Source organism: Nelusetta ayraudi, unplaced genomic scaffold (genome assembly GCF_046127955.1).
Source record: "Nelusetta ayraudi isolate G7.1 ecotype Tasmania unplaced genomic scaffold, CSIRO-AGI_Nayr_v1 ptg000008l, whole genome shotgun sequence".
In the NCBI taxonomy this organism is placed as follows: domain Eukaryota; kingdom Metazoa; phylum Chordata; class Actinopteri; order Tetraodontiformes; family Monacanthidae; genus Nelusetta; species Nelusetta ayraudi.
In genome coordinates this window covers 3,535,055-3,549,712 of record NW_027466058.1, presented here as the reverse complement: position 1 = coordinate 3,549,712, position 14,658 = coordinate 3,535,055, and the positions used below count along the sequence as shown (strand labels likewise).

Sequence of the window (14,658 nt, the reverse complement as noted above, 5' to 3'; positions counted from 1 at the left end):
AAAGATTTGTTTACAAAGAGGAAGTATAAAAAATAAAGAGGGACTGAGTTGGCTAATCAAGGAGCATCACTCTGTTATATAACCAACCACCTACAAGGACTCTGCTTTGATTTTTTTGATTTTTTTGTATTCCCCCTTACAGGAGATAAACCAAAAACCACACGCCTGCACACAGCAAGGCGCAAGCAACTCCGGCGTCTCTCGGATCCGTCCAATCACCAACACACCCCCATGCTGTTCTCTTCGGGGAGGTAAAAGAGCAGCTCTGATCCACTCGCACTGGCTAATCCTCCCCCTCTTTCATTTCTCGCCGACTTTGTTCATGCTGTTTTGCCCCTTGACACCGTTCCATCGCATCACGGCTGCCCTGCGCGATTCATTTTGACTGTGAGCGTCAGTGCGTTGAGGGCCCGGGCGGGAGCACGGGAGGTGGCGGCAGAGTGAGAGGTCGCGGGGCCGCGCAAGGTTGCGCGAGAGTTTGCGTCACGGGCTGTTTTTTTTTTTTTTTTTTAAATGCGAGTTGGGGAAGGGAAGGAAGGTGGGGGGTTGTGGGGGGTTGAAGCGCACAGCGTGTTCTGACACTCTAGTCCTTAAGCCGGCAAACACACCTAACAGCCTGTGGAAGATTATTCCTGCACGGCTTGACGGTTGGAGTCGTTTCACTCTTTAAATCACTCCGGCGGAATCTGCGAGCAAATTACGCCGAAGCGATTGCGCGGCGGTGAAAACGGGCGTGATGCGAGGCGCACACACGCATCAGCGTGAGCGGCATAACGAGCCGTAATTGATTAATTGTGCAAGTATGGAGTTAGGTCTGAGGGAAAATGTTGGGGGGGGGGGGGACTCCCATTGAGAGCCACTGTACACTGGATTAAAATAGAGGGAACTGTGGAGAACCACTTCACGGATATCAGCGGTGAATGTCATGATGAAAACCTAGGCAAAAAAAGTGACAATATTAATCTGACGCCTGACATATTCCATGTGTATTTTGGGGTTGACGGCTCAAAAGATATCTTAATCTCGCTCAAGACCTTCAAATGTCAAGATTCATTTCCCCTTGCTCCTTTCGGGATGACGGTATTATGGTAGGGGAGATGACAGTTGTATCAATTATGCATAAGGTGAGAGTGTGTGCGAGGCATCTATGCAAATTGCGCTCAGCCAACGGATGGCGGAGGGAAATAAATGAAAATGCTCATTTGAGAGCCGAGAGTTCAGCAAGTTCCCTCCAGTGCGGCTTCAGAAAGGACTCTGAAGAAAAGCCCAGACAGGCAAACCAAAGGAAGCTTGACCCTTATCTGCTTCAAACTATTTTTATGTCTCAGTACACCCACTGCCTCCGTCGGGAAGGACAGCTAATACATAAAGCAAATGGAAAAAAGAAAAAAAAATGCCAAGGTTAAGCTCTGGTATATTTGAAAACAAAAGAAATTTCAGCAGTTCTCAGCTCAGACTTTCCCAGCTTTTTCTTTCCAGACATACCAACGAGAAAATGCCTGTAAATACAGGTCGGATCACTTTTTAACCATCACTTCTTCGTCGTCGTCTTCTTCTTCTTCTTCTTCTTCTTCTTCTTCTTCTTCTTCTTCTTCTTCTTCTGGTGCTGCTGCCTTTTTTTAAACAGCAAATTGCAAACAGATGGTCGGGACAGTGAAGACACCACAAGCCAAACACACAACATAATACAAATGGCCTAAATTGTGCAGCCACTAGTAGGAGTGCTCTAGCTTGTGCTCATTCATAGTACACTGCACTGCATTTTCACAGGCTTCTGAGCAAGAGTGGGCTTCACACCTCTGTGCGCTCAAAATATGTTGAGGTATATTTAAGTCTGTGATTTTTGCGTATGTCTCACTGTCTCACATTTAAAAAAAAAAAAAACTTAATTCAAAGGGTGAGATTGACATAAGTATTGTGTATTTTTGTAATTAATTAAAGCATTTTTTAATGAACCAGAAGGTCTCTCTTCTGAACATTTTAAATTAAAAGATATGCACGTTCGTTAAAAAGTTACACCTTTTGTTTAATTAATCGGAATCATGAAATTGTCAAACCAACAATACGACATGTTATAAAGTCAGGAATAGCACTTCCTCAGGGGAGAGAGCGGCATCAGTCAAATAAAACATAAAATAAGATAAGTTTATCTGCAGACCTTTCTCTGAAGAAAAAAAAACTCAACTAGTCTGCATAAAACAGCATAATAAAACTCCTGAATGCAGCTATGGTTTGTGGTTTAGCTGTGCCACCCTTCGATTTTCAGTGGCCCCATCTGGCCACCGTGCTGAAAAATTTCTGGAGGCGCCACTGACTCACTCAGCAGCACTTTACTCCCAACAGATGGAGTTTTCCCGGTTATTATAGCAACTAACAACTATGGTAACAGCCGAGCAAAACTCCATGACAACTGAGAAAAGGCAACTCTGATGGCTTTGGAGGGTCGTGAGATGTTGCTAAAACCTCCCGAAATAGCATAATGGTTAGATCTTCAGATCTTCAGAATATGAATAATAAAATAAATAAAAATAAATAAATAAAAATTCAAGGTAGGGTTGTTGTTTTTTGAAAACGGAAAGTTGTTTTCTTTTTAAAATAAAATAAAAAAAATAATTCAAGGTAGGTTGGAGAAACAATAATAAATGTTTGTTTCTTTTACACAAGACATATGTGAAGTAAGATAAGATTGGTTACTGGAAACAAAATGTACATTAGAAAATAACCACAGTGTCTGATTCAATCCTCCTCCAACACATTAGCAAACACGGGAGTGTTGCGAGTCGCTTTGCACACTGTGTTTAAAAGAGAAGGTTGTAAATGCCAGCAGGCTGTGTGGACCTGTGCGCAGTGTGGATGGTTTGCTGGGACATTACCTCGCTCACACCCTCCTCCCGCCCCCCGTTTTCTCTGTGCATTAAAATCTGTTATTATCTAACGCCTGTCTGGAGCCCCGACATTCTTATGTCAACAGCTCCACCAACAGGTCGAAAATGAAACTCCCACGTCCGATTTGCGCTCATTAGATCCCAACACCCCGTTTTTTCCACTCCCATGCTCTGCAGTCTTCAGTTGGTCGTGACTGAACACGATTCCCTGTGAATATGAATAACCTTGATTTCAAATGAAACCAAAAATCATGGAAATACCCACATGCATTTTATTTTGAAGGCGATAAACATCTGTCCTCCACCCTAATAGATACAATTGTATGCTTTTTACTGAAACGGTAAAAAGGTATAATCGCACATATTATTATTATTATTTAAATATATATGCAAAACGTGTCAACAGATTTTGATTTGAAATAGATGATTCCACCAACCCATTCTCTTTAACATTATTAAGTGTTTAACATTATTCCTCATTTGGTATATCTCGTCTGACTTCTTCATCTCCAACATACGATGCAATAATATGCTAATGTGACGCCAGTCTGCGGAGATGAAAGGCAGATTTGGGACTATATGTGGCTTCGACGTCGCGCTTCGTGGCTGTTGGGACGCAACACAACAGCTGAGATGGTCCAGAATGGCCTGCGCACATCTGTCCGCCGCAGTGGACGCCATGCGTGAAGCGGAAACAAACGCTCTACGCTTTGTGCGCTCGCGTTTCAGGTCGCTACAAGACGTGGCCACCAGAGGGAGCCATTAATGTTTGAGCCCGTTACACAAAGCGGAACTTGACGTGGCAGGAGAGCGCTTCACTTCCTGTGTGCTGTGCAGTGTTGACATCCGCGTCTGTCAAGCCGCACTTACCGGGGTCTTGAAGCGGCCGGTGCACAGGGACTCGAGCCGGCTTTTGGCGTGAGGGGAGCGGGCAGTTGTCCTACATGTGGAGCGGGCTTTAGCGAGCTCAGCGGCCGGACGGGGAGAGACCATGGCCGGGCTGCCGATGCTGCTCTTCGGGGCGCTGCTGGAGCTCTGCAGCGGCGTCTCGGTCAACAGAGGCGGGTATCCTACCTTCACTGACGAAATTCCTTTTAAAATCACCTGGCCCGGAGCCGAGTTCACGCTGGTAAGTTGCCTTGTGGTAGAAACAGGGTCACTCTAAGAGAAAAGTGGGTGAGGTGTGTTTTTGCTGGTGTTGGTGTTTGTTTTTCACCTGCATAGCCTCGTAGCGAACTGCCATTGTCGTCCTCCGACCGTCTGTCCGTCCTGACGCTGCAGTTTAAAAAAAAAAAAAAAAAAATCTTCTTTCTGTGAATTTTAGCCGATGTCCGGGTCACTTTACAGCGAAGAAAACTTTGTCATCATGACGACAACAAAGCAGGAGAGGTACAAGTGTCTGCTGCCCTCGCTGACAGCTGGGGACGAGGTGAGAACGACGAAGGGAGGCTGGTAAAATCACAAGCAGCAGGTGTATTTTCAGGCGAGATGATCGTCAGGCTACAATTAAAAAACAAATAAAAGTAAATGCATAAATAATACAACTCTTGGCACAGAAACTGACTGAACGTGGAAATGAAACCGCTAAAATACTACTATTTCAACCAGTGTTTATTCCACTCTAGTCACGCTGATGTTTTACTGCTTGTAATTACATATGTTTACCAACATCACAGCCTTCCTCTTGTTTGCACTAAGGGTGATGAAAAAGACTACACCGGGCCCAGTCCGGCCCAACTGCTTGAGAAGCTATTCACCCAAAGCAGCTGTTCCTACAGGGTGAGATCTGTCAGCTTCCATTTCCATCTCATTTCCCTCCTCCCTCTGACCGAGAGACCGAGAGAGGGAGGAGGGAAATTACCCAGCACTGCTATGTTTAGTGCCGAGTCTGACTGTTTGTTTCACGCTTTGTTAGCAGAGCATGTACTGAAACTACAAGAGTGTGTGAGAGAGAGAGAGAGAGAGAGAGAGAGAGAGAGAGAGAGAGAGAGAGAGAGAGAGAGAGAGAGAGAGAGAGAGAGAGAGAGAGAGAGAGAGAGAGAGAGAGAGAGAGACTTTAACCCTGAACTTGCTCTTGCTTTGCCAACGCTGCAGATTGAATCGTACTGGACATATGAAGTGTGCCATGGAAAGCACATTAGACAGTATCACGAGGAGAAGGAGACGGGTCAGGTAGGTGTCATCAAATAAAATATAAATGTCAGAATGATGTGACTGAGAAACATACCAGGATTATTCATGTTTTTTGCCTCAACAGATTCGTGTTCAGGAATATTTCCTGGGAAAAGCGACAGAGAAGAGCCAGCTGAGTGAAACAGGTCAGTTTGTTTGTAACATTTCCAGGGTCACGCTGGGCAGAAGGATGTACATGAAATAAATTTGGCTGCTAATTTACTTGCAAAAGACCTCTGACCAGTACATTCAAATAGTCACACTAGATCTGGCTCATTTGAAGTGTGCAATTCTACTAAAACTTGAAATGAACTTTATTTTTATTCCAGACAAGGTTGAGGAAGAAAGTCCCAAATCTGCAGATGAGACGGATGTAAGTATCTCAATTTGTTTTTCATCCGCAAATCCTGCTGTGCTGACCTGCCTCACTTACCGCTGGCCACTTAGCCCATCTAATGGACTGGGAAAAAGTCATTTAATGTCATTATTCCACCGCACAAAATGTTGAGTTTGTGGCCACAGCATTTATTCAACATTTGACACTTTGCTGTTTTTGAATCAGTGCACTGAAATGATTGCAAAATGACTGTGCACTGACCTCCCTCTGCTCGTCCTTCCCGTCGACCGGCGCTCCAGGTGCCGACGAAGAACATCGAAGGTCAGCTGACGGCCTACTTCCCCGTGGCGATGGGCAACGGCACGCCGTGCACGCTGCGCCAGAACGAGGCCCGCGCCACCACCGTGCTGTACGTCTGCCACCCGGAGGCCAAGCACGAGATCCTGTCGGTGGCCGAGGTCACCACCTGCGAGTACGAGGTGGTGGTGCTCACCCCGCTGCTCTGCTCGCACCCCAAGTACAGGTGGGTCGGCGGCGGTCGAGGGAGGAGCCGAGCGTTTGCCGGCAGCACTGCCCAGGAGTGACGGCCGTTTTTTTGTTTGTTTGGTTTTGTTGTTCCTCAGGTTCAAATCGTCCCCTATCAACGCCATCTTCTGCCAGGCTCTGGCCGGCTCCCCCTTGCGGCCTCACAGCCTCGTGCAGCTGGACAAGGAGCAAGAGGAGCAGCTCAAACCGCCCTTCAGCTCCGCCAGCGACACCAGAGAGGTAAAGGCCGCGACACCCAGATCAGCGTTGCTAGAAAAAATGACACTCTTTAGCTTAATGATGCTAATATAGGCGACACGGTGGCACAGTGGTTAGCGCTGCCGCCTCACAGCAAGAAGGTCGTGGGTTCGATTCCGGGCCTGGGACCTTTCTTTGTGGAGTTTGCATGTTCTCCCTGTGTCTGCGTGGGTTCTCTCCGGCTTCTCTGGCTTCCTCCCACAGTCCAAAAACATGCATGTGAGGTCAATTGAACACTCTAAATTGTCCGTAGGTGTGCATGTGAGTGTGAATGGTTGTCTGTGTCTATGTGGCCCTGCGATGAACTGGCGACTTGTCCAGGGTGTCACCCTGCCTTCGCCCTAAGACAGCTGGGATAGGCTCCAGCAGACCCCCGTGACCCTGAATAGGAATAAGCGGGTATAGAAGATGAATGAATGATGATAATATAGTCTCTTAATTGAATACTCAAGAGTGTGAAACCTGGGTCTGTTTACTTGCACACAAGGCTGATGCCCTGGGAGGAATTGAGGGAGGAAAATAGGCTGAAATTCCTTTTAAAGCAGTCGCTCGACAAAGGAATGTTTTTATTATTTTCTTGTAGACCAGTTCAGTGAAATTTCATAATTTTTCACAGCACACCTGACATTATCTCAAGGTACACTAGTGTACCATGGCACATTGGGCGGGGGCGGATAAGTCGCTCTCACATTGTGGGATTTCTCTCAACTTCGGGGAAAAAAACAGTCTCAGCAGGAGGCTCCGGCGGCCAGGGAGGAGGCCTTCACCTCCACCCACAAGCCCATCACCGTCGGGGGGCAGAGCCAGGTGGCCGTCGGCACCACGCACATCTCCCGCCTGACGGACGACCAGCTCATCAAGGAGTTCCTCAGCGGCTTGTACTGCCTGCACGGGGTGAGTCCCTGCGCGCCGCCCAGCAGCGTCGCAGCGGAGTTTCGTCCGTGAGTTTCACACCCAAATGGTTCTGCGTTGCAGGGAGTCGGCTGGTGGAAGTACGAGTTCTGCTACGGGAAACACGTCCATCAGTACCACGAGGTAAACACCGATTTGTTACGCATTGAAATGTGTCTGTTAACCTGGTATCATGTTATTTGGTTGCTCCACTAGAAGCAGGTGACACTTTAAAACAGTAAAATGTTTCAAAGTTAGGCTTAGCTGGTCAGTTTGTTTGCATGGTGACGGCAGCGCCCCCCCCCCCTCCCTTTCAGGACAAACAGCAGGGAAAGAACATCGTGGTGGTCGGCAGCTGGAACGTGGACGAGCACATCGACTGGGCCAAGAGGAACGTTGCCCGATCCTACCAGCTCCGAGACGACGGAGCGCAGAAAGTCAAGTAAGTCTTCGGGGCAGCCGGGATCACCCACCGCCCGGACACCAGGGGGCGCTCTGATCGGTTTCCTCTTGCCGCTCAGGTTGGTCTCGCACTTTTACGGCCACGGGGACGTGTGCGACCTGACGGGGAAGCCCAGGCAGGTCACAGTCAAGCTGAAGTGAGTGCGACAGGCCCGGGTGCCGCCACCCTGAGTCAACAGCGGAGCTCCTGGTTCACTTCCTGCTTCGCCCGCTCACCTTCTCTCTCTCTCTCTCTCTCCCGCGCCAGGTGCAAAGAGTCCGAGTCTCCCCACGCCGTCACCGTCTACATGCTGGAGCCGCAGACCTGTCAGTACGTCCTCGGAGTAAGTCTCACCCAAAGCAAGGAATCGTTGCTTCGTAGAGCATCAGTGTGGTGCAGAGTGTATTTTAAATGGTCCAGGTCTTTTTCTATCTCAATTACCAAAAGAAAAATCAAACGTTTGAGTAAAAGAAGTGCTTCAAAATTGTTATGGAGACTCAATGTTTTTTTCTCTCCCTTTCAGACTTCCTATTCCCTATAAAAGTCCTTTCAATTCGGCTGCATAGGAAAATTTCATTTGGTACTACAAACAAAAAAAAGAGTCATAAAGAGCCAGGCTCACACAGCACAAACTTCACGTGCCACTTCCCCCTCAGTCTGTCCTGTCCCTCCTACGGCTCCCAGTCCTTCTCCACCTGAGCCTTGTGTCAGCACTTGATTGAGATCTAAAATAACTTTTGTCCCCCCCTCCCTGTGCTCAATCCAGCGGTGGCCACTCTTTGCAGAACGATAGAACAAGATGTGGACTCTCCAACATCCAGCACGATGAGCAAAATGTACTCTAGTAGCAGCACGGGAGAGACGAGCTCTGCTTAACCTCTCCGATGATTCTGGCGCTGTTATCCGTGAGGCCGACAAGGGCGGCGCTGTTGTAATTAAAAAATAAATGTGCGCACAGTGAAGAGATAATGAGACAGCTGAGTGATACGTCGATCTATTTGCCATTGTCATGCGATCCTACGTTCAGATATAATGAAGAAATGCATCTTTTTGGAAGGAGACTGAGTGTGGCTGGCTCTTTTTGACTCTTTCAATTTCAAATTTAAATTTTTGGGGCAGAGCACCTCAACAATTCCACCTTCCTACACATTCATTGTATAGTGTAAAAATTGGAGAAAGCTGCCTGTGATTAAATCGTAATCACGACATCATATAATTGGCCACTTTAAACACAATAAGAATCACCTTTACTACACTGCCGATGTAAAAACAAGATTTTTTTTCCTCACTTCCAACACCAGTATAATTTTACTCTAAGTTAACTCCTTTAACTGCCACTCATTTTGCTCTCTATTAGTGTATAAATAGCGCAGTCAGGAGGTGAAGCTGGATGACTTGTGGCCCCTCTGAGTGATTAAGATTGGTTTGGTTTGCTTTTTCCAAATTCACCAGGTTGAGTCGCCGGTCATTTGCAGAATCCTGGACACAGCAGACGAGTACGGACTTCTGTCGATAGCCGGCTAGAGCGCCGAGGACGAAGCCGAGGCCCGACGGAGCGAAGCTGCACTAGAAAAATAACTGACATCCATCACAAAACGGACGGCTGGCCGGCGGAGGGAGCGAGGCCGATGCCGGGACAACGCATTAAAAGCCGAGATTAAACCGAGATTTGACCTTACCCTGTGGGTGGCCTGCAGTTTTTGAAGGAGCGCGCCGCCCCGTTGTGTGTTTGGACGCCTCGTCACAGCCAAAATCAGACGCGACTCAACTCAAGACTCTGTGCGAACAAAGCGAGACGGAGCCGACGCTTCACTCTGTGAGGGTGATTTCAGTTAAAGGAGTCATAAATCAGGGGATTTGTAGTTAAAAGTGGTTCTAAGCTTGTGCGTGTGTGTTTTGTGTGGGTTTCACGTAAGTGTTCAGGATGAGTGACTTGTAAGTTATGCATTGATGCTGCTGAGCAAATCCAACTGAAGAGACTGTTTTCAATTCGCTGTATGAGGGTGGGGGTGGGGGTGGGCGTGGCTTCACTGTGAGTGGTACACTGTGGTGATCAGGTGCACCCGGGTAGCGTGACTGCTGTATGACAGAGCGTGGACGACGACAAGTGCAGCAAAACAATAAAACCCGGATCACTTCATGTGTGGCGTTTGTATTGACAAGGAGACATATTGGGAACAAATCTCTCTTTTTTCCGTAAGAGTCACTGTGTGAAAACGTTTGGAAAAGTGATGTGTATTTCTTGTGGTCATCCACCGCTTGTGAAATTTAAGGCCACCACCAGAGGGCGCTGAAGCCCTTATACAATGTCCAAGTTTTAATTCCATCCTCAGAAAAGAACGACGTCTCTAAAAATTCACATTTTTAGACATTACGTGACATACAAAATCGTGTTTGGTAACAAACAACAAAAGAATGATGAGTGAAAATAAAATAAAATAAAAAAAATCCTAGTCTGCTAAACACATTTTTTTTTCTTTTTCAAATCATTCAAGAACATTTTCAGTTTTAAGGCCAGAAACTAGTTTTATTTCATTTTATTTAAAAAGAGCATCATCTCACATTTAAATATCATTTGTTTGGACAAAAGATGCAGCGGGAGTTTATTTCACTCTTGGGCACTAAAATAATTCAAATCCTCACAATTTCAAGTTAAAAAAAAAAACTGACAGTTTAGGGGGCAAAGGATTGACCAATTAGGGAAACAAATCATAACATACAGTATTTTGCTTTTTCCCCTTTGCTCGGGTACATAATGGGGGAAGCCGCCGCATGAGGGGCTGTGCTTGCCTGACATTCAGAGAGTGGCGGGCGGCCCTGTGTCGGCTCCAGCCAGAGGGGGGCGCTGCAGCAGCGGGGAAAAAACAAAACAAACCTGGCCACGACTCACTTGTTTGTAACACAATGACACAACAACTCAAACGGACACCTTACAAACCCTCTGAATGGCTTGGCTTGTCATGGCACTGCTGACACAAGTCATGTGTCTCTTAAATGTCCCTAACCAAGAAACTCTGTGTGTGTGTGTGTGTGTGTGTGTGTGTTTGGATAGATGCCCAAGCCCATCACTCGGATGTCCTTGTGTTCCCCGTCTCAGTCAACCGTCCACGGCCTTCAGACCGACGGGATGGGGATTTGCTGCACCGAGCTGCTCTCGAAGTCCTGCAGCGCCTCCTGGTGGGTGTGGTAGTGCATGGCCACGTAGGACTTGGCGAAGGCGAAGGCCTGCGAGCCGACGGGCTGCAGGCTGGTGGGCGAGCTCGGCCCCGCCGACGGGCTGCTGTTGTAGATGCTGTAGTAGGGCTCGATGCGCGTGTTGATGGGCGTGGACGTGCTGGGTGGGCGAGGCTTGCGGCCGCCGCCCCCGCCGCCGGCCACCTTGGGGCTGGCGCCGCCCTCCCGCGACTGGCTGGGCCCGCAGGCCTGGTCCACCAGCCTCCTCTGGGGCTTGGGAGAGAGCACGTACGCCGAGTTGGTCTCGTGGTGCGACGACTTGTTGCGGTTGACCTCCAGGCTGCCCTTGCCCATGGCGTGCAGCCGCGTCTTCTGCTTGCAGCAGCAGCAGAGGAAGCCCAGCGCCGCCCACTGGAGGCAGCAGAGCACGCGGCGGCGCAGGCCGGCGCTGTTGCGCGAGTACACAAACGGGTTGATGCCCGACTTGAGGAAGATGAGGACGAAGCCGCACAGCTCGAACTGGTAGTGGGCGAAGGTGCTCTTGGGCGAGAGCACGTCCTGCGCCAGCGAGACGCCCATGGGCAGGCAGCAGAGCAGCACCGAGGACACGATGACCGCGCACGTGAACACCGCCTTGGAGTCCTTGGCCGTGGCCAGGTTGACGGTGGACACCAGCTGGCAGCAGGTGGCGCCCTGGGCGGCGCCCGGCACCAGCGGCGGGCCCGGCCGGTTGGCGTAGGAGAGGCTCTGCGCGTTCTGCAGCTTGTTGTAAGTCTGGTTGCGATAGAGGGGCGGGGCCAGGACGGCGCACTGCATGTTCTCGAAGCCCGGCGGCGGGGGCGGCGGAGGGGGACACGCGGCGTCCACCGCCATGACGGGACACTTCCTCACCTGCAGAGGTGGGAGGAAGCAAAGCACAAACACTTGGTGACTGCACTTAAGTGGATATTTCAGGTGTACTTTAATCTGTACTTGTTCTTGTTCTGACAACTTTTTAATTTTCACTCCCTACATTAGTACATTAATGTCAGTACTTTCTACTTTTTACATTGGAAAAACAGGCTTGTTGCTTTTGTGAGTTGGGAGCGTTAAAAAGATTGAAATTCTGTTAAACGTAATTCACTTATTGCTTATTCCAGTTGTTGTTGTTGTTGTTGTTGCTTTAAGTGAAGACAATTGAACTTTGCTGTTGTGTAAATAAATATAAAAGTGTATCATATTTTAGAGGGAGATTATTTTGGAGTAGGGTGACACAGTGGCGCAGTGGTTAGCGCTGTTGCCTCACAGCAAGAAGGTCGTGGGTTGGATCTTGGGCCTTTCTGTGTAGAGTTTGCATGTTCTTCCTGTGTCTATGGGGGTTCTCTCTAGGTTTTCCAGCAATTGGGAACTCTAAATTGTCTATATGAGTGAGTGAGTGAGTGAGTGAGTGAGTGATTGTATGTCTTTCTGGTGACCTGTCCAGGGTGTCACCCTGCCATCACACCATGACAGCTGAGATGGGCTCCAGCAGACGCCTGGAGGAAGTAGGTATAGAAGATGGATGGATGGATGGATGGATGGATTATTTTGGAGTACATCTGCTTTAGGGTCAAAGTTCAGTTTTCAGTAAAGAGAAAAATAAACATTTTGAAAATAACACTGGTTATTGTTAGTAAAGCATCCAAAATGGCTCACTGGTCATAACTGTTACTCATTACAGTTTGGTAGTGCTGCAATTGAAAAAGAAAACTGGGATTAAGAGTTGAAAAAAAAAATCCAGATGTTCATACAAGACCTCTAGTCAGTTCAGTCCAGATTATTAATTTTGCAAAATAATCATGTCATAATCATGTTGTTACATGAACGGCAAAAAAAAACAAAACATGTACTTTCTTACTTTTACTTGAGTAAACTTGTTAAATCAGTAGTTTTACTTTTGCATCCATACTTTCAGTCAAGTACGCAACGTGAATACTTCTGACCCCTCTGCTCCTCACCTGGGCGTTCTTCCTGAGCGTCCTGGCGATCATCATGTAGGAGACGGACACCACGGCCACGCAGAAGGCGAAGTCGGCCAGGTAGACGTACAGCACCACCCGGGCCCGGCCGCCGCCCAGGCCGAAGTGGGGCAAGCAGGGCCCGTCGCCGTGAGGGTACGCCCGCACGGTGAGCAGCGCGGCCATGGCGAAGCTGGACGTCCACAGCAGGGCGGCGAGGGCCAGCGTGCACGGGAAGGAGGCGGTGCGGTTGGGCTGCTGGCCCAGCACCATGCGCAGCCTGTGCAGCGCGATGACGGCCACCGTCTCCAGGGACATGATGATGAAGCCCGAGCTGGTCAGGTGGAAGGCGAAGCAGAAGCTCTTGGAGACGCCGCCGCCGTCGCCACCGCCGCCGCCGCCGGCGTCCAAGAAGAGCACCAGGGCGAACATGGGCGCGGTGACGCAGCAGATGAACAGGTCGCAGAAGGACAAGTTGAGGATCATGAAGTCGAAGTTGGTGCGGAACTTGCGGAACACCGGGTCGAAGAAGGACAGGAAGACCACCAGGTTGCCGTAGGAGCCCAGGCAGAAGATGAAGACCAGCAGGAGGGAGCAGAAGGTCAGGGTGGCCGTGTGGATCACGGCCCAGCCCGACGCCCCCTCCGCCGCCGCCGCTGCCGCCGCCGCCGCCTGGGTGCCGTTGAAGCCCTGCTGCCTCGGCGCGTCCGCCAGGTCCGACGGCGCCGCCACCGCCACTGCCGAGGCGTTCATGGTCGTGGTTTCAAACGCGAGAACTCGACAGGGTCCCTCGGCGACGAGGTGGAAGGGCTGGACGGCGGCGGCGCAGGCCTCCTCCGCCACCCCGGTGTAGAGCTGGGGACAAGGGAGGGGGGACGCAGTGACAGATCATGACCCCACAAATCATTGCTACGTCCACCACCATCAACAACCAACCAACAAAGGGGTAGATGATGCACAGGTGGAATTAAAGGCCTTGCGTGGTGCCTTCAAGTGGAGAGGAAACCACTGCATTTGGCCAATTAAACCGCTGCCACGCGCACGGGCAAGCGCGCGCGCGCACACACACAAACACAAAGTCTGCCGAATACGCGCATGTACTTATTATTACACAGGGTTTTCACCATCGCCACCATCATGAGAGAAAGGCACCTACCGTGCGCAGCGGATCGATCGCCCCTCATCTTCATCACCTACTCGCGTCCCTCGTCACCTCGGCGCGCTATGACAGTAAATGATCGCAACGCGGCTCCAGCAAAAAAAAATATTATATATATATAAATATATATAGAATATATAAATAACGCCTTAGTCAGCGGAGCGATGCGGTTAAACGCTGCTTCCCAAGCCTCCGATTATCGTTAAGATTTTGCCGCAAACCGCATATTGTTGATTTTTTTTATTTTTATTTTTTTCCTACGGGGCCCGACGGCGCATCCGATCTGGTACAGGAGGAGCGGCGGCCGCAGGACGTGCGCTGAAAAATGAATATGAAGTCACTGCCTACGTCCGTGCGCATGCGCACCACGCTCAGTAGTCCAGGTAGTCCGTGGCCGTTCGCCGCTTGGGATTCGGTGGAAGGTGCGTTTATATATGCAAGGAGAGAGAGAGAGAGAGAGAGAGAGAGAGAGAGAGAGAGAGAGAGAGAGAAAAAGGCAATTCGATTACAAAGAAACATGGGGTTCATGTAAAACGCTTCCATTTCAGCGAAAACGAAAATTCCAAGGTACTGATATTTTCGCCAACAACTGGAGAAAAAAAAAAGAATGTTCACACGTAAACTCCGCAGTACTGAGAACCAGAAATTTCGCAACTGTGATTTGAAATTGACAAAATGGTTAAAGTACTGTCTGTTTATTGTATTTATTTGTTTATTAATTTCTACCGTATATACAGAAAGGCCACTTAATGAGCAAATTCACAGTTCTTTAACAATACATGTACCCAGCTGGTCAATGAATTCTCCATAAATTTAGTCAATCGAGCCACGACCCACTC

General features: G+C 49.0%; 3 protein-coding genes across 3 annotated transcripts in view; 2 read left to right on the top strand and 1 right to left on the bottom strand.

Moving 5' to 3' along the window:
• wdr27 (WD repeat domain 27) overlaps positions 1-14,658 on the top strand; it is a 210,966-nt gene that overhangs the window by 139,918 nt on the left and 56,390 nt on the right. The gene's annotated exons all lie outside the window — the stretch shown is intronic.
• erlec1 (endoplasmic reticulum lectin 1) lies at positions 3,520-9,650 on the top strand. Its single transcript, XM_076018796.1, has 14 exons — positions 3,520-4,014; positions 4,210-4,314; positions 4,584-4,664; positions 4,980-5,057; positions 5,143-5,203; positions 5,387-5,430; positions 5,694-5,917; positions 6,018-6,159; positions 6,904-7,071; positions 7,153-7,212; positions 7,386-7,510; positions 7,590-7,667; positions 7,778-7,853; positions 8,963-9,650. The coding sequence occupies exons 1-14, from the start codon at positions 3,877-3,879 to the stop codon at positions 9,032-9,034; spliced, it is 1,452 nt and encodes a 483-aa protein (XP_075874911.1). The 5' UTR covers positions 3,520-3,876; the 3' UTR covers positions 9,035-9,650.
• Positions 10,032-14,255, bottom strand: gpr75 (G protein-coupled receptor 75). Its single transcript, XM_076018795.1, has 3 exons — positions 13,817-14,255; positions 12,661-13,515; positions 10,032-11,575 (listed from the first exon to the last, which is right to left on the bottom strand). The coding sequence occupies exons 2-3, from the start codon at positions 13,411-13,413 to the stop codon at positions 10,625-10,627; spliced, it is 1,704 nt and encodes a 567-aa protein (XP_075874910.1). The 5' UTR covers positions 13,414-13,515; positions 13,817-14,255; the 3' UTR covers positions 10,032-10,624.